The 24,266-nt window shown below is 39.1% G+C and overlaps 1 protein-coding gene and 1 non-coding gene across 2 annotated transcripts; one reads left to right on the forward strand and one right to left on the reverse strand.

Annotated features, from left to right (window-relative positions):
• Positions 1-637: 637 nt before the first annotated feature.
• Positions 638-23,359, forward strand: LOC117714817 (interferon-induced very large GTPase 1-like). Its single transcript, XM_034511532.2, has 2 exons — positions 638-1,076; positions 15,045-23,359. The coding sequence occupies exon 2, from the start codon at positions 15,047-15,049 to the stop codon at positions 20,657-20,659; it is 5,613 nt and encodes a 1,870-aa protein (XP_034367423.2). The 5' UTR covers positions 638-1,076; positions 15,045-15,046; the 3' UTR covers positions 20,660-23,359.
• LOC117701634 (small nucleolar RNA SNORA17) lies at positions 12,360-12,496 on the reverse strand. The gene has a single exon (XR_004605785.1). It is a non-coding gene; the product is annotated as a small nucleolar RNA SNORA17 (small nucleolar RNA).
• Positions 23,360-24,266: the final 907 nt, after the last annotated feature.

Below are 24,266 nucleotides of genomic sequence, written 5' to 3' on the forward strand. Positions count from 1 at the left end.
TAATGGCTGTCTCAGATCAGAGAGGCTCAGAATATGGTAAGTTGGTCAGTCCATAAGGGTCAACAGGCCCAATATGTTGCTAGAGGCCTGGAGGCTTGCTAGCCTTTTCAGTTTATGTTAGAAGCCTGAAGAATCTGGTTCTAATATCAGCAAAGTAATGCCACAGTGACAGCCACAGAAGAGCCAACCTTCCAACAGGAGTGAAGGCAGGCAGCCGAAAGCAAAAGTGTCCTTCTCCCATATCCTCTTCTCTGGGCTGCCCACAGAAGTCTGCTGTTCATATCTAGGGTAGGTCTTTCCCGTTTTAACATCTGATTAAGGTAGTTCCTCAGGAAAGTGCCCAGTCTTTCATGTGACCCTACAGGAGAGGCTGGGGCTGAGACAATGGTGGGCATTGGATCACACTTGGCCAGAGTGCTTAGTTATGCATTCCTTCCTTCTGAAAACTTTCTCTCTGTCAGGACCACAAAGATAAACATTAGGGAGGAGGATGGGCAGTCTCTGAGTCTTCGTGCTTCTTCCCAATGTGGCCACATTGAATAACCCCCCTTTCTGCTTTTTGCTACTCATTTGGCTCTTTTAGTTGTCTTACCAAGGACAAGTGGCAGAGTGTGTCTTGTGAGAGCACAGGCTGTGACCACAAGCCTGTTAACACCACTGCTGAGCCTGCCTGCTTTATATTTTTTTAAAAGCTCTGATTCTGAAAGTATGGCTTCATTCCTTTTATCCACAACCCATTCCCACTTGGCAGCTACTAAGATTGGCACCTAGGCTGCTTTGGGTTTTGTTTTGTTGGTTTTTTTTTTTCTCTAAAACTCACATAAACCTTCCTCAATCCATATTTAGCTACAAGAACTTATACAAGAGACCCAAGAATGAAACTGAAACCTCTGTAAACTGGATGGAAAAGGGAGGTGCCTGATTCTGCGTGTGATTTCAGCCCCTTAACTCATAGAGTCTTATCTGTATGTTAGCAGATGGTCAGCAGCCCAGCAGGCTTGAAAAAGGTGCCGGACCCCTCTAACTACTCTCTAGAGCAACAAACAGAAGACAAGAGCTGGGATTCAAGGACACAAGTAAGTGAACAAAGTGAAATGGGTAGACAGATAAGTACAATAGACTTAAAACCTAGAGTAGAAAGAGAAACAATGAAAAGTAGGGACATTCATGGATTGTGACATGCTAAAGCCATAGATAGGAAATTTAACATTTCCATGTTAATAGAAGCTAAGGCTCACAGAAAAAAAAAAGACTCTGGTCCATGCTACCTCCAAGAACTGACAACAAAACAGGAATTGTGCTCTATTCAGAAAACTGAATGCTAAAATCTGCCCTCTTGTAAGCTCTTTTAATTTCTCCTTAAAAGCTGTGCCTTTTGTTTGGATGGGTCAGTGTTATTTTGTATGAGATGATGTATTCTTCCACCAAGAGGTTCAGAATTTTTGCTTTCTGCTCTGACACTGGCAACCATTTGGTCCTCCATGCAGAGACAGTAACAGAGGGCCTACTCATGTCTAGATGTAGTAAAGGTTCTTTCCCTTTGTAGAGTGCTTGATACATGAATAATTCTGGCCATGCTTCCCCTTTCCACACTGGGAGCCAGTCCATATAAGTGTGTCTTAAAGGGTAGATTTATGATACTTCACAGAATTAACAAATGGTCTTTTCTGTCATCTTGTATGCATCCCAGATTTATATTTTATTATTTTTAGTCTACCTTGTAGATCAGTGAAAACTCTTGATTGCAACATGAGCTAACATTACTATGTATTCCAAGTATATTTGTGCTTCTAGAGCAACTCAGTTGTATGTATTTTTAAAAAGTCTGAACTGGACATTTTAAGTGATAAATAATACCTTTAAATGTCAGTGTAATTGTTACTATTTGGGATACATAATGTGCTTCATTTTAAGAGATCACCTTTTCCCACAAAATCATATTTAAAAATGATTAAATGTGCTGCATTAAAAAAAAAAAAAAGCCCTGACTCTGAAAGTATGGCTTCCTTCCTCTTATCCACACTCCACAACCACTTGGCAGCTACTAAGATCAGCACCTAGGCTGCTTTGGGTTTTGTTTTGTTGGGTTTTTCTCTGAAACTAATAAATCTTCCTCAGACCATATTTAGATACCAGAATTACACAGGGACCCAAGAATGAAAGGAAACTCTGTGAACAGGAAGGAAAATGGAGGTGCCTGGTTCTGAATGTGATTTCAGCCCCTTACCTAATAGAACCCTATCTGAGCCTCAGCTGATGGTCAGTGGACTAGCAGGCTTGAGGAAGGGGCACGGACCCCTCAAACTGCTCTCTAGAGCAACAACCTGAAGACAGGAACTGGGCTTCAAGGACACAAGTAAGTAAACAAAGTGAAATGGGTAGACAGATAAGTACAATAGACTTAAAAACTAGAGTAGAAAGAGAACGATAAAAATTAGGGACATTCATGGATTGTGACATGCTAAAGCCACAGATAGGAGTTTAACATTTCCATGTTACTAGAACCTATCGCTCATAGCCAAACCACACTTTGGTCCATGCCACCTCCAAGAACTGACAACAAAACAGGAATTGAACCCTTAACCTGTGCTCTATTCAGAAAGCTAAATGCTAAATTCTGTATCCTCAGAGCCTCCTTTTTTTGTTGGCTCTTTTACTTTCTCCCTAAAAGTTGTGCCATTTGTTGGGATGGGTCAGGGGCTTGATAAACATGAGTTTCCTTAAAAGCATTGAAAACACTTCCTTCTGTGATGCTCTCAATCATGTAGAGGGCATACTGGTTAAGGTCGGATCTTCGAGATCAGATGATCCTTGGCCTCTCGGATTAAGAAGGCAGCTGATTTACTGAAGCTACAAGACCCTTAGAGATCTTCTATTTTTCTCTGCTCCTTTGGTAATCTGTTGATATTGGAGCAATGGCCAAAATATTGATATTCCTTTTAGCCTCTATATCCTCATCGATTTAGGCCTCTAACTATGATTATTGAACAACCAGAGCTTCAGTTACAGCAGTATTGACAAATGAACAAAATCTGGTTCTATAACATTAAGATAAAGCTTATAAATATTTTTAAGCAAACCTTTATTTCTGTAAGACAGAGTTTCCTAATTTGAAACATACACATCTATTTTAATAAAACATAAATCCTTGCTCTTTTAGCAAGGTTTTATAAGCTAAAATACTTTTATATTTACTGTGTGTGTGTGTGTTAGGAATATGGGTACCAGAGCACATGTGTGGATGTCAGTTTCTTCTAGCATGTGAGTTTTGAGGATCAAACTCAGTCCTCCGGTGCCTTTACCCACTAAGCTATCTCACTGACTCAATATACTATTTTCAAGTTATACTTTTATAAACCATTTTGTGATACACATAAACTTTCAGTTTTATCCAATCTCTTTATTTTTATTAGAGCCATCTTTTACCTTAAAATCTACAAATCAAATGCCCTCTCATCTTAAATTTTGTATCTAATATTCTTACCAAAATGTATTTTGTATTCATAAAATTTTATATCTTTCATTTTATTTGATATTACTTATTGTTTTATATATTTTTGAGCTGACAGACTTTAGAAAGCTTTTGCTTCCTAACAAGATATCTATATTTCAAATAAATACACATAAAGCTGTATTTGAAATTCAGGCAAAACAAGTCAACAGTCCTGGAGTCTGCTTTCTCTTTTCATCCTGTTTTGTCTTTCTGGTCTTAAATTGGTAAGATAAGAAACTTAGAGAGGAAGCTGTTTTGTTTTGTTTTGTTTGGGGGGAAACACAATCAGGTAGCAAATAGTTTTTATACATTAATGATACAACTTTTAGTTAAAATTTATCTTCAAGATATGTACTACTACATTATGTTAGTAATATTAAATGAATAACCTTTTTTAAAAAATGTATTTTTTGTTGCATATTCTACTTATTTACATTTCAGATGTTATCCCCTTCCCCATTCCCCCCACCCAGAAACTCCCTATCCCCCCCCTCCTGCGGCTTCTATGAGGGTGTGCCCCACCCATTCACCCCCTCCCCTCTCCCCATGAATAACCTTTTTAAAGAAGTGTATAAAGTAAGCTTCCCTGCATTATGAAGGCTACTGTTTGTGGGGTAAGATCTTTTGTAATTCCCATTATGAGAAGGAAAAATAATGTAAAGATATTTCACAAATATGTACATATATATAGTTATCATTTTATATATATCACAGTCTTCATGAAAATCTTAACATTTATCATTTGTATATCAAAGTTATTTTTAAAAACAAATCCATTGTTTTTATCTAATTTAATCCAAAGATTTTATGTATATCAATATATTTGACTAGCATAAAACATTTTATGGGGCTTTTGGGGTTTTATTATCATTGACTGCTTTAAAAAATAAAATTCATTTTTTTAATTCTTATGAACATGCTTATGAATATTAAGATTTAGGGAGTCAATGTTTTAAGTTCATAGCTTCCTGAAAATTATTTTATGAATTAAAGAGTGTTGTTCTAAATGAACTAAGTCTATGTAAAGTAGTTTAGATGCTAATTTCGTCTTGAAAATATTTGCTTGAGGGGATCAGATATCACATACAGTTGTACTTAAACCATTTTAGTAATTTATGAAATAGACCTTAAAATACCACTTCCCTGGGTTTATAGACATCAAGAATACCTAAGAAGTAGATGTAGCAGATTTAGCAGTAGATGTACAGGTGTCATATGTAATTTTCCTGTTCTCTTATTCTTCTCTGAGTTTATTTTTTAAAGAAGTAGGTATACACCAAGATTTTTTAAATATATGTGGATGTGAATATGGACATTTCCAGGGCCATATGCTGAGAAAAGGCAATCTTTTCCTCTGTGGCAATGTCTTTCCTCCTTGGTGAAAGATTAATTAATTCTATTTACATGGTATATTTTGGGCCCTATTATTTTTCATTAATTTTTAAAAGTCTTTATCAGTGCTGTGTATCATTAATGTATCTTCTTATTAATCATTTATGAGTCAGTATTCTATTTGTCTCTCTTAATACTGAACTGGTTGTTCTTTTCCCTTTCTTCTTTCATATAAACTCCATTTGGTTAGTTATTTAGAAAATAACCTGGTAGGGGTTTTGTTAAGATTATAGTGAATCTATAACAATCAAGCCGTAACGAGCTAGTGTGACAATTGATCTGCAGTGACAACATAACTGGGTAGAAGATGCCTAGGATTTGTGCACTGCAAATGAATGCCTGTGAAGACTTTCTCAGACAGGGTTGATATGTCAGACAGTGAATAGTAAGGAAGCACCTGCCCTGAAAAAGGGTGGAATTATCAACAGTGTAAACTGTCCTATTGAAGAAGTGAGATGGAGCAAGATACAGGCTATCTTTCTTTTCCCAATGACTGCTTCTATTGCTGTTGCTACCTGCTAACATTAGAGTCCAGATGGTCAGGTATTCAGCATGTACTCAATTTCAGCAACTCTTCAAGGCTTTACACATTAAATTAAAAGTGCAGAGGCATTCTTCCTGGACTGTGAACCTTAGTGCTCAGCCTCTGCAGCATGTAGTTGAGCAGCACTGTATAACTGCCCTAATCATACCACATATAAGTAATCTCTTTTTATAACTCACAGGTATGTACACTCTGTTGACTCTTTCATCTAGGGATCCATAGGGCAATTAGAATTTTAAAAGCATGAATTATGGAGTATTCCTTCATTGTTTACATGCTCTTCAATCTCTTCATTGTTTACATGCTCTTCCATCAGAATTTTACAGTCTCCTTCACATAACCCTTGTACATGTTTTGTTAGGTTTACATTTAACTGCTTTAAATAGTAATGTGTTCTTAATTTGAAACAGCATTCAATTATTCTTTGTTGATATATGAAGAGATTTTTTTTTAAATCTCGTACCTGGAGATTTTCTTATATTCATGTTAGTTCAGGGCAGCTTTTATTGTTCAGCTTTCAAGATTTTCTACATTGTAAGTCATATTACCTGTGAATAAAAGTAGTTTTATTTTTAGTTACTACTTTCCTGTATATAGGCAGTTAGAAGTTTTAAAAGGGTGTACACTGCACTCAAAAGGGCAAATAATACTTTCCTATACTTAGAGAAACAAACAAACAAAAAAAGAAAATATGATTTTAAATTATCCTATGAAAGCTGATCTAACATTGATTGATTTGCCAAATGCAGAGTTTCTCTTGCATTAGCATAGTGAATTAGTATACTCAAAATCTTTGACAGTTCCTTGTCAATTTTCTTTTCATCTGTTGCATTCTCTTCTGTGATGAGCATTTTTGTAACTCAATTAAATCCAACCAATTAAACACACAGGTTGGATTTATCCTAGGAGTTGAGAATTAGTGAATCATCATGTAAGTATTCTCTGAACTACTATTTTACCAAAAGTACAAGTTAAATGTGCAAAGAGCCGGGGAGAGATGGCTCAGGGGTTAAGAAGACTCAAGTTCAGTTTCTACCACTCATATCAGGTACCATAAATCACCTGTTATTTCTACTCCAGGAGATCCAATGCACTCTTCTGGCCTTCACAGGGACACGGACAAACACACACACACACACACACACACACACACACACACACACACTCAAAATAAATAGTAAATTTAAAACAATTAAAATTCTAAACCTTGTATGGTGGTCCAGCCCCTTAATACCAGCACTTATGCGGCAGAGACAGGCAGCTCTCTGAGTTCAACACCAGCCTGTTCTACATAGCAAATTCCAGGACAGCCAGAGCTACACAAAGAAACTCTATCAATAAATAAGTAAATAAATGAATAAACATAAATTTAGTTTAATTTAAATCTTTTTTTTCCCCCAGCCCTGCAGAGACTTAATGAGCCAGGGTGGGAGATATTCAGGGAGACCTTCACCCTCTCAGAGAACAGGGAGGAGATAGGGGGAGGAGCTGTATGAGGGGGGACCAGAAGGAGGCAGGCCAGTAAACAATTGGGATATAAAGTGAAGAAATAAAAAAATTAATGGATAAAATATAAATTTAAAAAATATTTAAGTTTTTTAAAAATTAAAAATGTATGACTACGAATGTATAGAACTACCTAACTTCCTTTTTTTCTGGTTTTACTTAAGCCTCAGTTAAGTCCCTACTATGAGGTAGGATTTGGGTAGGGCTTAAGTTAGAGAGCAGTAAAAGTCATGGTTTCTGGGTGCTATTGTGAGCAAAGGACAGTTTCATTGATAAAACTGTTGTGTGTTCCTCTACCGCCATCTTGTGGACATTTCTCTTCCTCAAATCTCTCTATCCTAAGATTCACATGGTTTGTTTAAACACTGCTTGAAAGAAAAAAATAAAAATTTCTCTAGTAACTAATAATAACATATAAGATCTGATCATCTAAATGGTTAATATGGAGATAGATAGAAAAAAGGCTTAGCTTTGTCTTTATTGGAAGAACCATCATAGAATGCCTTTCAGTAAAAGGTGAGGACTGAATCAACTCTAGGAAAATGAGAATTTCCAAGCAGAAAATAATTTTCAGGTAGAAATGTTGCAATATAAGATGAAAGAGAACTATTGCACTTGGGAGGATCTTGTTATAAGTAAAAGATGAAGAAATTAAATGTCTTAATAAGTTACTTAGTTGGAAAGGTGATAAAGTATTCAGGAGATGTTGATCAAGTCTATAGAGATCTTGATTAGGAAAACTGGAGAGTAAGGGTTTCTCATTGAATTAACACACACAGGAGAAATGCAATTTTTTTAGTGACTTCACTTACTTCTGGACTCTGAAGAAAGAAACAAAGTGGGGAGGAGAGGGGAGACAGGGAGAGAAGAGAAAAGTAGGAGGACAGAGAAGAGGACAGGAGACCAAGGAAGGGAAGGGGAATGAAGGGAAAGAGAGAAAGAAAGGGAAAGGAAACACAGAACAGAGGAGAGGAGGGGAATATACATCAGGGGCTTTAAGAGCTGGAAGATGACATTACTAATAAAAAATAAGCCAGGTATAATGCACTCAAGAGGCAAAAGGAGGAGTATCTCTGTAAGTTCAAGCCAGCCTGGTCTATACAGTGAGTTCCAGGAATCAGACCTACATAGTAAACACTCAATTTAAAAGGAAGAACAAGAAGAAGGAGGAGGAGGAGGAGGAGGAGGAGGAAAAGGAGAAGGAGGAAGTGGTGCTAGAGAGAAGGCTTTTAAAACTTTTTTAAAAAGTGGATAGTTTTTATTTACATTTCCAATATTATCCCCTTCCCCGCTTCTCCCCAAACCCATATCCCCTCCCCCCTCCCCAGCTTCTATGAAGGTGTTTCCTCACCCACCCACCCACTCCTGCTTCCCTGCCCTCCAATTCACCTACACTGGTGCATCAAGCCTTCACAGGACCAAGGGCCTCTCTTTTCTTTGAAGCCAGACAAGGCCATCCTCTGCTACGTACTCTGCTGGATCGATTGGTAGCTCCATGTGTACAAGAGACAAGAGAAGGTTTTGTTTGTTTGTTTGTTTGTTTGTTTTTTAGAATAATAAGAAAATTAAGAAAAAATAACCAGGTCAAAAGGCAGAATAAGTTCATTTTTTTGTCACATAGGATTTAACATTTAGGTTTATTCAGTTAGAAAAAAATTGCCAATGGAATCTTTTCCCAATGACTGCTTCTATTGCTGTTGCTACCTGCTGACATTAAGAGTCCAGATGGTCAGGTATTCAGCATGTACTCAATTTCAGCAACTCTTCAAGGCTTTACACATTAAATTGAAAGTGCAGAGGCATCCTTCCTGGACTGTGAACCTAGTGCTCAGCCTCTGCAGCATGTAGTTGAGCAGCACTGTACAACTTTCTTATTCATACCACATGAACCAATCTAATTAATCTATTTTTATAATTTAGATATGTGTACATTCTGTTGGCTCTTTTCATCTAGAGACCCATAGGGCAATTAGAACTTTAACAGCATGAATTGTTGAGTATGTCTTCATTGTTTACATACTCTTAAATCTGTTCCATCAGAATTTTAGTCTTCTTCATATAAGCCTTGTACATGTTTTGTTAGGTTTACATTTAACTGCTTTAAATAATAATGTGCTTTTAATTTTAAACACCATTCAATCATTCTTTGTTGATATACAAAGAGCATATTTTTATTTTAACTTTATACCTCAAAATTTCTTATTTTCATGTTAGTTCAAGGCAGCTTTTATTGTTTGCCCTTCAAGATTTTCTGCATAGTAAGTCATACTATCAGTGAATAAAAGTAGCTTTATTTTTAGTTACTTTCCTATATATAAATTTTATTTGCTTTTCTTATCTTGTTCATGTTGAGTATTGAATAAGAGTGAAGAGAAAAATAACCCTTGCTTTGTTCCTGATCTTAGCACAAAGCTGCTGTTTTCTCAATATTAAATATGATGTTACCTGTGCAGTTTTTTTGCATATTTTTTTAATCAAACTAAATGTTGTCCTCTCTTTTCCTATATGGTGAGATTTTTAAATCAGGATTAAGTGTTGGATTTGGTCAAAATGCCTTCTTATCTGATGGACATAATCATGTGATTATTTTTCTTTAGAATACTGATATGAAATATGTTCATTGTTGTTCACCTATTAAGCCAGTTCATCATACCTAGGTAAAGCCCAGTTGGCCATGCTCAAAAAGTTCTACTTAGTGTGTGTGTGTCTCTGTGTGTGTGCTTTTTTATTGATTCTTTGTGAATTTCACATCATGCACCCCAATCCCATTCATCTCCCCATCCCCTCATACCCACTTCCACACTTGCAACTGCACCTCCCAAAAGAGAAAAATTCATTTTGGAAGCTGTTTTGTGTGACAGTGTATTCCACAGCAAACCTTTGTGTCGATGCTTTTTTGCTTGCAAATGTTTATTGCAATGAGCCATCTAGTTTGAGGCCTCTGGCTTCTGCTACTCTATCAATACTGAAACCTCACTGGAACTCCTCATCCTGTTGTTGCTCTGGGTCATGGAGATTTTGTTTTTGGATCTATAAGACCAGCCTCTTCTCTCACTCTAGCAGTGGGTGCATTGATGGGGTAGACAGCAGGGTGGGCCAATTCAAAGCCCTAGATCTGGGCCTGAAAGATATCTGAGCTAGTCATCCAGCTAGCTCTCCTACTTTCACACCCCCCTCAGGGCCTGCTCATAAACAACATCTATCCCCTCTCCCTCCCCCAGCTCACCCCACTCCCTGCAACCAGGACCAACTCTACCCTGCTGTCCAAGTGAGACACAGGGCCTGTTCTCCTGAGTGTTGCTGTCTGTGAGGAACACGGCCAATTCTCCCACCCTCGTGACATTAGAGCCAGCTCGCTTGCCTACCATAGGTGGTTAGGAGTGAAGGAGAGGAAAGGAGATTGCCTCTCCCTCATCTATTCCACCTCTCAGCAGACAAGACTCTTCTTGACCCACTCTCCTGCATTCATGTCTTTGGGGGTGGCTCTTCAACACCTCTGCCACCAGGGTCAGCTTTTCTGTGCTGCCCAGGCAAGGTACAGGACTAGCTCTCCCAAATGCTGCAGCAAGTGAGGGGCAGGGCTAGCTATTGTTTTTTTTTTTTTTTTTTTTTTTTTTTTTTTTTTTTTTTAAAAAAAACAAAATCTCAATCATTTGATGCTATCAAATGGAGACTCAGGAGCCAGATGCTTCAGTGAAAGCTACTATCTCAGAGAGGCAGAGAGAGCACCCAGCTGACCTTATTCCTCAAATGATGTCCCAGATGAAAAGAGCCCATCATCCTCCATACAGTCTTAAAAACCCTTCCAACTGATTGTGACTCCCTTTCTGCTTCCTGCACATCTCTCTATCTGCCCTCCTGACTTCCTCTCACTATGTTTTTTTTTTCTATATTCACTCCCTATCAACTGGTGGCCTGCTCTGCCTCTTGACCTATGGTTGACTTCATTTAATCTTGTTTACAATAAACAGTAAACTCTTGGACTAAAGATGTGTGCTAGGACTGAGTCACACCACAACTGGAAACAGATTTTTCCAGTATACAGTCTCAGACCTCACAGTGTGATCAAATATCCTGCAATAACCAACTCTCTTGCTCTCCTGACTCCAGTGCCAGTTCTCCTGCCTGCCATTGGTGGCAAGGGGTGAAGGTTAAGGAGGGCATCTCTCCTTCATCCACACTGCTGCACAGCAGACAAGTTGCAGGGCCAGCTCACCCACACCTCTACCATCACGGCCAGCTCTGCTGTGCCGTCCAGATGAGGTACATGGCCTGCTCTCAAAAGTGCTGCAGCAGGTGAGGGGCAGGTCCAGTTCTCCTGCTCTCATATCTCCATCAGGGCCATCTCTCCCACCCACTGCTGGTGGTAAGGGCAAAGTGGGATCTCTCCCTCACCAATTCCATCACAGAGCAAAGAAGAGGCAGGGCCATCTCTCCCACACTCACACCTTTGGGGCTGACTTGCCCATACCTCCACCTCCAGGGTCAGCTTTTCTGTGCTACACAGGCAAGGTGCATGGCCCTCTCTCCCAAGTGTTGGTGAGGGGCAGGGACAGCTCTCCTACTCTCGTGACCCCTGGGCCAGGCCTCCCACCTGTTAATGGTGGTGAGGGGGTAAAGGGGAGGAGAGTATCTCTCCCTCGTCAATGCCACAGCATGGGAGATGTGTGGTAGGGCCAGCTTTCCCACGTTCATATCCTTGTGCCATCTCACCAGCAACCTTAGGTTCTCTCTGTTCTCATGCCCTCAGAGCCGGCTCTTTCAAGATGCCCAGGTGAGGAATGGAGCCAGTTCTGCACAGCCCTCAAACATCAAAATGACCCCAGGTGGCAGCCCAGACCAGAGCTATCTACCTGGTCTTTGGCTGCTGCAGGGCCACTGACCCAGTCATAGCCCCTGGTGGCAGAACAGGATAGAACCCTACCCTAGTCCCAGGTGGCGTCACTGTCTACTCACATCAGACTGTTTCTCACTACCAGTCTCCAGTTCTGCCTCTCTTCAACGTGCCCACATCCTTCTCTTTATTTTTCTCTTCCATTTCTCCACCACTTACTTGCTCCTCTTAGTGGCACCAAGGGTCCCAGTGTCTGGGGTCATCTCAGGAGTACTATTATGCCTTTCTTGTGCATTATGGCACCTGGTAGGGGTCATCTTGGGCATGGTCTGCTCTCCTCCAAGCATGCATAATGCCAGACTGGTGGTCATCTCAGGCCTCATGGTTCCAGTCTGGTAGTTGTCTAGGGCTCCCTCCTCACCCATCCTACCCAAGTGGCCCCATGTGAGTCATCTGTCTCAGGCTTACTCCTGCTTGGGGCCCATAATCCCAAGATGGATTCTTCTAGTCTCCAGCTTGCCCCCTCTCCTGGGAGCCCATCTGGGCCTATGCAGAGCTGGACAGGTAGGCATCTCAGGCTATTTTCGGGAAATGTTAGGGTACAGATCATTCAGATGTTCAAAGGCCAGAACACTGAGTGGAGCATAGACATAGTCTCTCTCCTCTGTGCCACCTACTTACACACATGTGACATAGCAGTCATACTTGCAGTGCCTCTAGGGGCAGAGTCTATTATGTATTGTTGAATTTCAAATATTAATAATTGTTTCTGAGAGTAAAAGATAGTTGTTTGCATATTTCCTTTTATGTAACATCTCAATCATGATTTGGAAGTAAAGTTATGAAGGCCTCATAGAAGCAATTGAGAAATATAATATGTTTTTATTATTTTTAAAAAATTTAAATTTACTGTCATATCTCATTCTATATGTCATGTAATTCACTGGTGTAAACTAGTCCAAGTGTTTCTGGTTTGGAAAATTTACTCATCATTAATTAATATAAAATATTATATATGTGATTTCAGATTATAATTTCACATTTTTATCTTTGTTTGTTCTGGGTATTAAACCTGGACCCTTGTGCATGCTAAGCACATGCCCCAAATATGTGCTCATTGCCAACTATATCCAATCCTTCTTCTAAGGTCTTCATCCTTCTCTTCTATACTGACACAATTTAGTGAAGTTATTTGTCCCTTCATAAGACTGGCCTTACCTCTACAACACCTTTTTCTTCATTTCTGCTTGAGATTTCACAGGGCTGCATACAGCATGTATATGTCTACCAATATTTGAATCACAGCAACTCAATTCAACTCCCAAAAGTTATAGATATTCTCATAGTTCTTTTAGTCAGGGTTCTCAACAAAACTGGCAATGGCACTCTAACTGTGGTACTGTAGGCTTGATCTCCTACATTTTTTTTAACTGTTTCCCAATACTTCTTTGCCATGCTGCTTCCATTATCAGGTGTTACAACTTTTCAGCTCCCTGCATCAATTTCTGTCTCTCACTGTTCTGTAACAAACTTACAGAGACCAAAAGCTTACAATGAACAGAATTTGGGCCTTAAAATTCTGGACACTGGGCAATATAAGATCAATATACAGGTACCTAGAATTAACATTCTTGCTTCTTCATCACATACAAACAGAAAGACAAAGAGACAAAGGGCAGTTGAACTCATCATTCAATAATGATATTAATCTCAATTTTTGAGGCAAAGACTTAATGAGGAGCAGAGAGAAGTAAGAGGAAAGAACATAAAGAAAACCAAGGGAGATTATGGGGAAAGCAGGAAATTTACATACAGTATCTAGACATGAGATCAGTAATCACAAAACTGGGTTTTATGGCATAAGGGACTCAAACCAAAGACATGTTTAACATTTTAATCTACATTTTGATATGAAAAAGAAATGAAATTTTGTGTTAAGTCATCATAATAAAAATATTCTACAATTAAATATGTAGCCTTAATCAGTATCCTCTGAAATAGATAATTATGCAATTAAAAAGCTTGTGCAGTTCAACTCCTAATTAAGAAGCTTCCAGTCACTCTTTGCTATGTAACTTTGTATACAAATCCTCCTTTGCTTGGTATTCAGTGTTTGCTCTATATATCTGAATTATTTTCTCATGGTGATGAGAATGGGAAACACTAACTAGAAATCTCTTTATCTGGCCTTTCTTTCCTAAATACTTATAAAGACCTCACCACTGGTGTTATATATAGATTCAGTATATGGGTAAAGCAGCTCGACAAAGTTTGACATACACGCCATGATAATGTTGAATGCCAAGTGATTTCATAATAAAAATTGAAGAGTAGAAAAGAACAAAAATAAGATGTAATATCTATTATAACCATTACAATAAATGCATATGAAGACAAAATGATAAGGCTGAAAAGGTAATAAGATTAAACAGAGATTACAGAAGACATTTGAAAGCCATGGGGTACAGAATTTATATTAAGTGGAAGAACAGGTAAATTTTATAATCACTAGCCAATACACGGGTGCCTTTGAATAGGACAGAAGTTGTAGGAGAATTAGAAACATAAGTAATGTGCACAACTGAAGCATGTACTACCTCATTTTATTTATGTGTAAATAGCCTGATGGTGTGTGTGTGTAAAGATGTGACAATAACACTGAGGAAATGTTTTTGATAGACTAGTGGATTAGAATATGCATATACAAATATGTCTAGCTCCAGCACACTGGAAGCTGTTTAATTAACAGAAAGATAATGTATCAAAGAATAAGATGAGAAACCACAAATAAACAAGTATTATCCAAGGTAAAGGTGCTTTTGGAAGCATGAAAGACAAAATTAGTATTGCAGGATTTAAGATGAAGTGACAAAACTTAGGAATAGAATTGATATAAGTTTCATTGAAACTAATATAGAATAGCTAAAGAAATGATGGAACAAGTCCCGTTTATGATATAACAATAAACTAACATATTTTTACATTTCAACTATTGCTTTGTTGACTGTCCTACCATAGAGTTAATGGAGGATGAAGTGTTAAAAACTCAGTGTATAGCACTGCACCTCACAATGACAACTAGATACACTGACTACATTTAGTAGAAATGTGGACAGTAATGTGACAAAGATACTAATGAAAATACAAGCTTCAAAATTAAATGTAGGGATGAGAAGTTCCTTCAGACTTATAGACTTAAGACATTCATTCTATTGGGCAAGAAAGTAATGCTTACAGAAGGTAAGATTTTGACTAAGTGCCTGTTCTTCACACAGTCATGAACACAGAAGAGAATTTTCATGACAAGCCTCAGTCCAGAAGCAGAAGGAGGCATGATCTCCAGGAGATGCTGACAGAAGTGGGACTGTCTGCTGACTACTGGATGCCTAAGCTTCAGGAAGACCTAGGTGTGACCTCTGCCCAGGCCTTACAATATTTAGACAAAAGAGACCTCCAGAAGCTGAAGTCCCAGGTACAACACACGTGGGAGAAAAAGGCTCTGGAGAAGCTCCTTGACCTCTCACAGCCAAATAGTGTTGCAGAGCTGCAGGAGACTCCAGAGGAGATGATAAAGAACAGGCAGAGGCAGGCAGGACAGGCACTGCAGGCTCTGAAAGCCTTGCAGTCAGAAGGGAAGCACAGAGAAGAAGAGGCAGTGAGGAGAAAAGAAGCAGAGCTGAGGCAAGCAATGGAGATCCCTGAGGAGTGCTGGCCAGTGCCTGAAGTGCCCCTAAAAGACATCACTGAAATAATGGAGAGACATCTCAGTCACATGGAACAGACCCTGACTCAGAGCAAAAACCTCTCAGATAGAGACCTGGTCAGATGGGCATCTGGAGGACTGGCCCTGCAGGGAATTTATAAGACCTGCCATCAAAAAGACCTAATGGCAAGGAGAGAAGATCTTCTTAGGGTCCCCAAGGAATTCTTCCTCTTTGGACCTGAACAAGGAAAAAGGATGGAAGCAAAAGAATTCACATCTTCTCAAGCAGAATCCATGTTCACTGAAGCTGTCCAGAAGCTGGGATTTGGAGCAATGGCATCAACCAAGGGTGGACTCTGGGGATTTAGTTCAGAATTTGGTATCAAGCAAAGCAAACATTCAGAATGGAAAGACACCCACCAGTCAAACTCAGAACATTCTTATTTCTGTTCAGCAAAGTATAGCTATGTGCCCCTGGCCTCCTTCCACTTTCGAACTGATCAGCTTCAGCTCTCCACAGCTGCTCTCAAGGAGTTGAAAATCATTGAAGAGCAACTGGAACACACTGAAGATGCAGACAAATTTCTCTCACTGAGAAACAGGACTGAGAAATTCTTCAACAGATTTGGTTCTCATGCTAATCAAGGCCCTTTGCACCTTGGGGGAATTTACTGCTGGAAGGCCATTTCAGAGGGTTTCAAAAGTGACCAGCTAGATCAAGTGAAGCAACAGGCAGCAGAGGCCTTAGACAGTTACATAAAGGGGAGCTACAATGGTGTTGGAGTTGAAGTTGGAGCAAGGATGAAAACATCAGATTCGTATTCAGTGAGATCCTGCCAAAATGCAACAAATCAACAGCTCCAAATCAATGTCCAAGTTTCTGTGGCCCAGACAGGTGGACCAGCAGAATCAAATGGAATTGTCCAGTGGACAGCTGGCCTTCTCACAAGCAACAAAACCTGGTCTGTCATTGACAAGGGACTTCACTTGGTGCCCATTTGGGATATCATCCTCAACAGCCACAGAGGTGATTTTAAGGATCCCCTTCAAGTGGCTAAATGTTTGAAAGACAACTACACTGCACTGGCTGGCCTTCCTGCTCAGATACAGGATGAGGAATATGTGTATAGTACTGGGCAAGAAACTAGACTTTTTCAAAAGAATATGAAATCCCAAGAGGTTTCTTACTATGAGGGGAAACTTAAGATACTGATAGATTCCATGCAAATACTGCATCAAAAAATTAAAAATTATGCCATTTGGATTTACATTTTTCTCACAGATTGGCAATTGCAGAATTTTCTACTAAGCACAGTCAACGTTCTGAAGAAAGCTGCCACTTATATAACTCAATTTATTAATGCCCATGAGTGTAGACTCAATGACGGTGACTATAAAGCCACCACTGCTTCTTTGAAGATAAAAAAAAAGTTGCAATGGCTCTGCCTTAAAAAGAAACAGACTTGTAACAAAAAAAATCATGAAACCAACGCAAAGGAAATGACAGAAGTGGAATCTTTCCTGGACTTACTCCAGCGTCTAGGCCTAGAACATTTCTATCCAAAAAGAATGAGCAGAGCTGACTTCCATCTGATCTACAAGACCTCTGTGTACAATTCACAGCCAAGGTCTGAAAAGGAGCTTCCTAACCATTTCCTACAAAAATTACTGATGTTGGATTGCAGGTTGAGAAAACTGACCTGCAAAGATGAAGAAGACCATGTCTTTAAATTTTCCTTCGGTCAGAACAATGAGGCTTTTGATCCATATGAAGAGTCCTTTGAAGACAGTGATGACATCATGAAGTCATTAGCCAAAAAGTCACAGCCCCACATTCACCCGATGGATATCCAGATGGCCATTTTACACTGTGCAGATGATCTTGCCAGGCAATATATTTTGTCCAAACTTTCTATCTGTCAATATGCACTCCCCCTTGTGGTGCCAAATCCTAACACTTCTCAAATGGAATTCTTTCTCTGGTCTCTCAGACAAATTAGGCGGAGTTGGCAAGAATCAAGTGAGTCACCGCAGGATAAGAGATACAGTCACAAGGATCAGCAGATGTGTCATGTCTCTACCCCCATTGTGTCCTTCATTAGAGTTGGAAATGGCCTCTCTGCTTCCAAATCTCAGATCATGAACTCTCTCCTCAGTAAACGTAAACATGATGTGTTTTTTCACAGACACTGCAGAGGAAGCAGCAAACACTGTCTCTTGATGGAGGGAGTAGTAGAAATCTGCTGGTTCTGTCCTGGAGGCCTCGATAATGACTTATTTGACAAGTGTCTGACCTTCACCAATCTTCATGGAGATGCCAAGGCACATACCCAACAACTCAGCTTCCTGCAAGATGTCTCTTCTGTCATTGTGATCCTCATGTCAATTTCTGATAACAATAAAGAAAATCAAAAGCTTGTCAGACACCTCTGTCAGTCATCAACACCTTTGATTTGCTTGATTGATGACAAAGAAAAAGTCATAGCAAATAATTCTGGTAAAAGAATGAGAATTGGTATCAAGAATAGAAATGAGGCAGAAATAACAGAGGAGCTCACCAATGCCATCAAACATTTTCTAGAGCTCTCTAACACTACTCTCAGTTTGGAGGACTGTTCCCAGACAGCTAGAAAACAAGGATTCCTTATTGATGAAGACCAGAGAGACTGCAAGGAAGCCAAAGAAAAGGCACAGACTATAATGGCTCTACTATCAGAGTGGAAATTATCAGAGATAAAGGAAAATTTGCTTCCCCTTCAGGGAAAACTCTGGCATAATTGGTGTAAAAAAGACAAAGAACTCTATCATCTGACAGAAAAAGGAAATCGAAGTATTGATCAACATAAAAGTGAAATTCATAGACAGAAGCGAAAAATACGATACCAACAATTAGAAAAAGTCTTTCAACTCAATGATGTAATGAGTTCTTTCCTGGATATCCTTCAAGAACATGAAGAAGCTTCATTCAAACACTACTTCTTGCACTGGCTGAGTTTGTTTTTGCACAACTTAACCATAGGACATTTGGTGAAATTACAGCAAGAACAAAGGTCCTTGTGGTCAATGATACAAACAGAAAAACAAAAGAAATGTAACAGCAACTCCTTGCAACTCTGGCAAAAGCAAATAGAAGCCATCTCCACAGAAATTCTCGCCTGTACATTTGGAATTGAGCACCTTCTTCGAGAAATTGGGCAAGTCTATGAGGCTCTGGAAGAAACTTCTTCCAATAAAAATGAAAGATTTCTCTCTCTCCCTGAGATTGCTGCAGACCTGATGATAGCTGGTGTTCCCATTGAGCTGATGGATGGGGATGCTTCATATGTGCCTCTGAAGTGGGTAGCAGCTATTTTTGACAAGATCTCAGAAAAAACTGGAAACAAAAGGCTGTTTGTTCTCTCTGTCCTTGGCCTGCAGAGCTCAGGGAAGTCCACACTGTTAAATGCATTGTTTGGGCTTCAATTCACAGTCAGTGCAGGCAGGTGTACCAAGGGGGCCTACATGCAACTCCTGAAGGTGGAAGAGACATTCACAGAAGAACTTGGCTCTGATTATGTGCTTGTTGTAGACACAGAAGGACTTCGGGCTCCAGAACTCAACACCAAATCCCAGAAATGGGACAATGAGTTGGCAACATTTGTCATTGGCCTTGGAAACTTGACTCTGATCAATATTTTTGGGGAGAATCCATCAGAGATTCAGGACATCCTACAAATAGCTGTTCAAGCCTTTTTGAGAATGAAACAAGTAAAAATCTTCCCTAGTTGCCTCTTTGTCCATCAGAATGTGGGAGAAGTTACAGCAAAAGACCAAACTATGGAAGGACGAAGGAGACTGGAGCAGAAACTGGATGAAATGACAGCATTGGCTGCTGAGTTGGAAGAGTGCTCAAACATAACCCGCTTCAGTGATGTCATTAAGTTTGATGCCAATAGTCATGTCTACTACTTTGCTCACCTATGGGATGGTAATCCTCCAATGGCCCCTCCCAATCCTTGCTATAGCTACAATATCCAGGAACTAAGGAATGCAATTCTTTTGACTGCCCAGCAAGAATCTAGGGGAAGGATCTTGAAAATCTCAGATGTAAAATTTCGAGTTCAAGATTTGTGGAAAGCTCTTATCACTGAAAACTTCATTTTCAGCTTCAGGAACACCCAAGAGGTCATGGCCATGAGCAAACTGGAAACCATGTATAACCACTGGACCTGGGAGCTGAGGAGTCACGTGCTGGACTTACACAATCAGCTGAACAATCAGATTCAAAATGGGATAATCCTGACTCTCACATCCAACTTACTGGAGGATCCACTTAGCAAGAAATATAAAACCATCAAAGAAGAATTTGACAAATATTTTGAAGAAGACCCAGATAGTGAAATACTGGTTCAATGGAAAGCAAATTTTGAACATAAGATACTAATCCTTAAAGATTCACTTATTTCAGACACCAGAAGGAAATGCAATGAACTTATCAGTCTTAAAAAAAGCCAAGAAATACTAGATAACCAAAAGTCACAATATGAAAATGAATTGTTAGAGAATTGCCAAAAGTTAGCTCTAAGTGTGAAGGGTAAGGAATTAAGTGATGAAGAGTTGCATGAGAAATTCAGTCAACTTTGGACAAAATGGATCTACAGTGTGTCTTCGAATGTACCTCGTGTCACAGAGCCTAACATTGATTTGGATTCTGAAAATATCTTTCTTGAATATTTCAAGAAGGACAATACTATTGGGGAAAGACTAAAAAGAAAGTCTGGAAAACCATTTGAAATCATGTATGACAAACATATTCAAATGAAAAAAAAATTTCATTTACTTTCAAAGAGTTTAGAAGCCCGTCATAAAAAATCCATCAGGAAGACTACTAACAACATTTATTTAAAGTTTACTGAGACAATTAAAAATATTTGGAAACAAAAGCGTGATTACAGTCAAAATTACTTTCATGAAATTCTGAGGATCATAGAAAATGAGGTGAAATCTGAACTCTGTGTAGACTACACATTTACCAGAGCCTACACCATTGACTTATCCTTGTACTTATTCGAAAGAGCATCCAAGAGCTTCAAGGAAATGCACAAGGCATTCAAGATTGCGAACGACCCTGTGAAGTATCTGGAGAGAAAGAAAGAGGATTTCTTTATGAGTTTTAAGATCTCCTGCCAAGGTGCCACCTCACCTTAATCACATCCTTTGTTGACTTCCTATGGCTCAAGCTCACTCCTGCTATCTCTGCCAAAATATGGGAAATGATGGGTCTGAAAGTAGCTGGAGACATTCGAGCCACCTGCCCTGAATTCAATGGAAACAGAGCCAACTTGGAGAAACATATTCTCTACTCTCTAGCAGAAGAAGAAAATTTTGATAAATACTGGCAATACTTTCATCATCCAGAATCATTTTTCAGGGATTTCATTAGAGACCACATTACACGATACTGTTCAGAAAAAGAAAAAAAATAAAAACTTTTCTAAAAATAAGTTTAGGTGACATCAAGAATGCCATCCTGTCTGCCATTCATGAGTCCACAGCAGAAGCTAAAGATAAAGGCAGCACTGCATCTGGCTGGCTGGATTTGTTCTGTGACCATCTAGGGAGCAACCTGATTTTCCCAAGAAAAGACCTGGTAAGCATCGAGCACCAGGAGATAACGGATACAGAGTTTCTCAAAGAAGTCATGAGCACAGCTTTGGATTCTACAATGAGGAAAGTAGAAGAGGACTGTTCAAGAAAGCCCATGGATGAAATGATCTCTGACATTGAGAAAATTCTCTCTGAACATCTCTGAGGCTGCTGGAAACAGTGTCCTTTTTGTAATGCAATTTGTACAAATACCAGTCCTCAACATGAAGGAGACCACAGTGTGCCATTCCACCGTCCTCAGGCTGTTACTGGTTGGTATAAGCATAAAACAGACCACTTTGTCATTGATTGTTGTAGCAGTTCAGTAGCAAGTGATCGTGTCTTTCTTTGTGGTGGCCTCCAGTGGTTCCCATACAAAAAATATCGAGAAGCAGGAGGTGATTTTGCCACATGGAGCATCACCCCAGACTCATCTACCCAGCCATATTGGAAATGGTTTGTCTGTCATTTCAGATCAAAGCTAGAAGAGAAATACAGCAAAAATTTTAGAAAAACAGGTAGTCTTCCAGATTTATGGACCAAAATCACAAAGCAAGAGGTCCTAGATGACTTAAAAAAATATTAACTGCCACAAACAGAACACTAGGTGGGCCACAGAAATTTTGCCTTAACCAAGGGAGCTTATTGGAGAACCCCATGCAGGAGGAGCTGCCGTGGGCAGATGAGCTTCCAGAGATGGCTCACTCTGTTGGGCAATTTTCTTGCAGATTAATATGAAGGTAAACTTTCATAAAATAAGATTGTTTAGATGAATTAATGATTTTATAGAATTCCTGATTGTGATGTAAATAGTTTCAGGGAGTTAGAGTAAATGATAGAAAGTTTGAGGAGATGGCCTAAGTTGTTTCACCAGATAGACATAGTAAGGTTAGAATTAAGAGCAGAATGTGCCCCTCCCTGTAGAATAGTGAGGGCTGCATAGGTTAGAAAAGGAGTACAGTGAGCTTTCACTCATTGTGAGTGTGTAACTGTGCTTGGAAGAGGAAAACCGGTTTGGGACAAGATAATGCTCAAAACATTCATTCGAGGTTGGGTATGAGTTCCTGGGTTTTGTGATCTAAAGATGTAGTCACAGGTTTTGGTGCATCATAAAAGGGCAAGGTAATGAACAAAGATAAATAATTCTATTATGAGTATAGAATAGAGAATAGATGATTAGCCAGTCTAGCTGAACAAGACTTCAAAAATAAGATGTAAAATAGATTATTTGTTCTTGGTAAATACAGATTGGTCATCATCTAACCATATGGAAAACTTGCTACTGTAGACTTGGCTTGCTTAAAATTTGTTAATCAACAACAAAAGAATTATGGCTTTGCGGTTACTATGGAGAAAAAGATAATTGAAAAAAAGAGTTAGATGAGAAATGTTTAGTTAGGTATGAGTTTCAAAAGAGGAATACATAATCAATAATCCTGTTGTAATTTCCTCTTGTGTGATTTTTTTTTTCCTGTTTTTTGAAAAAATGGGTTTTGGTGAATGTTTTTAGAAATTTGTAACTTGTGGTTATGAGGTAATCTTTTTCTTACATAGAGAACTTTGTCTTAGTTGGTGTTAAAAGGCTAAGAGAAAAATAAGGTTGTCGGAGCTCACTTATTGGAGCTTGCTCCATCCACCCAGTGTGTGAGCGTGTGCCTGCTTTACATGGTCACTAATCCACATGCCCTCCTTGGATCATTGATGTAGCTTGTCTTCAACATCCTAATATCAATTTATGTTCCATTATAAATGAAATAAGTAAAAATAAATTAGTTTCTATTACAAGACTTGAAGATTTTTTTCTAAAATGATTTTATTTCTCTCTAATTTGGTATTTCCTGCTTTATCTATATGTACTAAATATGTTAATGTTATATTGCTTTGGCTTTTTTCTGCTTGTTTATTTTGATTTTGGTTGTTTTCTGGTTTTGTTCTTTTGGGAGGGTATTGTTCTCATGTGTTTCTTATTTTTTTGTTTTTTAATTGTATGTTTGAACAAAATAATAATAATAATAATAATAATAATAATAATAATAATAATAATAAAATTGTATTGGTAGGAAAATGGAGAGGACCTGAAAGGAATTGGGAGAGAGGGAAAATGTCATCAAAATATAACAAAGAACCCCTCACACCTGGCAGAGACTGAGCCACCAAACATACATGGACTGGCCTGTGTCACTCTGGTACACATGAAGCAGAGGACGGCCTTGTCTGGCCCCAGTGGGAGAGGATGAGCCTAATCTTGCAGAGACTTGACACATGAGGGTGGGGGGGATGCTGGTGGGGGATGAGGTGGAGGGGGTGGGTGAGTGGGGGACCACCTCCTCTGGGACAAAGGTATGGGGAAATGGGCTGAAGTTCTCAGGGGTAGGGACCAAAATGGGGGACAACATTTGGAATATAAATAATAAATAAATAAATAAATAAATTTAATAATAATTTTAACAAGTGAAAGAGGAAGAAAAGAAAAATGTTTTCAATAAAATAAAATGAACACAAAATTTAAAGCCTGGTGTTATATATAGGTCTGAGAAGGAATCATTCCTCAAATTATATTATACTGACTGGGTAAAAAGTAGGTGGGGGAGGGGATATGATGTTTGTGTTGGTTTACATATGCCCAGACCAGGGAGTGGCACTATTGAAGGTATGGTACTGTTGGAGAAGGTGTGGCCTTGCTGGAGCAGATGTGTCATTGTCGGTGTGGGCTTTAAGAGACCCTCATCCTAGCTGCCTGGAAGCTAGTATTTTGCTACCAGCCTTCAGATGAAAATGTCAAACTCTTAGCTCTTCCTGTACCATGCCTGCCTGGATGCTGCCATATTCCTGCCTTGATGATACTAGACTGAACCTCTAAACCTGTAAGCCAGCCACAATTAAATGTTGTTTTCTTAGGGATGGCCTTGCTCATGGTGTCTGTTTACAGCAGTAAAACCCTAAGACAATGTTTAACAATGGTTGTTTATTTGACATGATCTACAATCTCCTAGGAGACAAGCCTCCAGGTACACCAGTGAAAGAGATTTTTAGATTGGTTAGTCTATGTCCATGAGAGATGAAATGATTAGATTAATGGAGGTAGAACGACTGTCCCTAGCTGGGAAGCACCATTCTCTGAGCTGAAGTCCTAGACTGCATAAAAAGGAGAAAGTTCTCTGAGCACAGA

The sequence above is a fragment of the Arvicanthis niloticus genome, chromosome 1 (genome assembly GCF_011762505.2).
Source record: "Arvicanthis niloticus isolate mArvNil1 chromosome 1, mArvNil1.pat.X, whole genome shotgun sequence".
Classification (NCBI taxonomy): Eukaryota; Metazoa; Chordata; class Mammalia; order Rodentia; family Muridae; genus Arvicanthis; species Arvicanthis niloticus.

What these genes read in the sequence shown, in the direction of transcription:
- LOC117714817 (XM_034511532.2), top strand. Translation starts at nt 15,047, where the DNA reads ATGAACACAGAAGAGAATTTTCATGACAAGCCTCAGTCCAGAAGCAGA.